The sequence below is a fragment of the Apteryx rowi genome, unplaced genomic scaffold (assembly GCF_003343035.1).
Source record: "Apteryx rowi isolate R43461 unplaced genomic scaffold, aptRow1 scaffold_1288, whole genome shotgun sequence".
Lineage (NCBI taxonomy): Eukaryota > Metazoa > Chordata > Aves > Apterygiformes > Apterygidae > Apteryx > Apteryx rowi.
In genome coordinates this window covers 51,618-53,419 of record NW_020447517.1, presented here as the reverse complement: position 1 = coordinate 53,419, position 1,802 = coordinate 51,618, and the positions used below count along the sequence as shown (strand labels likewise).

Sequence of the window (1,802 nt, the reverse complement as noted above, 5' to 3'; positions counted from 1 at the left end):
GGTGCTGCCGTGAGAGCGGCCCCGTTCCTGCCGCTGCGCGCCCGGTCCGCACGCCTGGGCCCCCGTCACCTCCCCGCCCGGCCGCGGCCCTCGGGGCTCAGCCCCCGGTGCCTCGCCCAGCTGCGGCCTCAGCTGGGTCCTGCCCCCCGAGACAGGACAGCCCCCCCGTGCCCGTGTCACCGCCGTACCGCCAGGGTCCCCTCTGCAGGGCTCTTTATGGACTAACCGATCCTGGTTAACATGTTTCTGTGACCACCCGCAGCGCTGCCTCGGGGGGAAGCTGAGGCAGCGGGCAGGGACTGCGGGGTCCGGCAGGGGACCCTGCCCGGGCATGGCTGCATGGCCTGGGGTGCTGGCTGCTCCCCTCCCCAGGTCCCTGGTCCTCGGCGGAGGAGGGCCGTGCTCTGCTCCCTGAGCTCCTTCCAGCTGGAGGGTGAGGGCAGAGCTGGCCCTGGTGCCCTCCCTGGGAGCGTTTGCAGTGGGAAGGGCTCGGGGAAGGCATGGAGCCATAGAGGAGGAAAAAGATGCTGGAGGCAGCGTTGTGCTGATCCCGCTCCCCCTGCCCGCGGTGGGTAAAGGGGGATTGTGGCTCGGCTCGGCCTCGGGGCAACTCCCTGCATGACTCAGCTGCCAGCGTCACTGCTGAGGCTTTGCCAGGGATTTTCACCCTCGACCTCAGGACCGCAGGGGCAGAAACACCCGAAACATTCCCGGATCAGCTCCTGCAGGAACACCCCCTCCATCCCTGGCCCTCCCCGGCCCATCTGGTGGCTGCCATCCCCTGCCCCTTGCAGGGTCCCACCATGGGGATGGGGCCACCATGCCACCCTCTCCCAGGAGCAGGGTCCCTGGCAGTGTCCCTGTCTGCCAGGGACGTGGCACCGTCCCCTCGGGGCATGGTGCTCCCCTGGCCTCACCTCGAGGGAGGGCTTCCCGCAGCTCTTCTCAAGGCCACCGGCCCCCATGCTGGATCATCCCCGGTGCCAGGGCCAGGCAGCTGCCCACGGGCAGGGCTGGAGGGAAATGAGCTTAGACCTCATCCGCACGCTAATCCAGGCAGCCGAGGAGAGGGGGACTCGCGCTGATCCCAGGGCGGATGCGCACCTGCCCGYGCCTCCCTCCCATGGCGCTGCCACCAATCCCCTCCACAAACATGGCGCCTTTGGCTGTCTCGCCAGGCAGAATGACACCAACACCCGCAATGCCGTGTATGGGAAACAGCAACTGCTCTATTGCATTACAGCTGCAATTTGATTATGCTGGTACGCTAATTCAAGGTATCATGTAAGARTCTTCTTTAACATGTTACTGGTCTCTATTACTCACTGTCCCCGCAGGGGGACGCAGGGCCCCGTCCCTGTCCCGGTGTGGCCATGCCCGGTGCGAGGATGCTGCGAGGGGACATGGGGTCCTGCCAGCCCAGACGTGCCCCATGTGGGGATGGCGTGAGGGGACGCAGGGCCCTGGCCCGGGCCTGGTGCGGCCATGCCTGGTGCAGGGATGCCATGAGGGGACGCAGGGACCCGGCCCAGCACAGCCATGCCCAGCACAGGGATGCCATGAGGGGACGTGGGGCCATGCCCTGCAAGGGGACGGTTTGGGGGGACGCGGGCCATGCCCCGCGCGGGGACGGTGCTTGGGGACGCGGGCCTGGCTGCGCGCCGCCCCCCGCCGTGTCTTGAGCCTCGCGGGCCGCCGTCGCGCACGGCTTGCCCTCAGCCAACATGGCGGCCGGGCGGCCTCGCCCTCCCGCGGCGGCGGCGGCGTGCCGCGCTTCCGGTCAGCGCGCAGGCAGAACTTCC

At 68.8% G+C, this 1,802-nt stretch overlaps 1 protein-coding gene across 1 annotated transcript in view; it reads right to left on the bottom strand.

Annotated features, from left to right (window-relative positions):
- CCDC142 (coiled-coil domain containing 142) overlaps nt 1-965 on the bottom strand; it is a 6,950-nt gene extending 5,985 nt beyond the window's left edge. The window contains exon 1 of the mRNA XM_026055983.1: nt 918-965. Within this exon, the coding sequence (XP_025911768.1) occupies nt 918-965 (48 nt within the window). The remainder of the gene's footprint in view (nt 1-917) is intronic.
- Between the last annotated feature and the right edge of the window lie 837 nt (nt 966-1,802).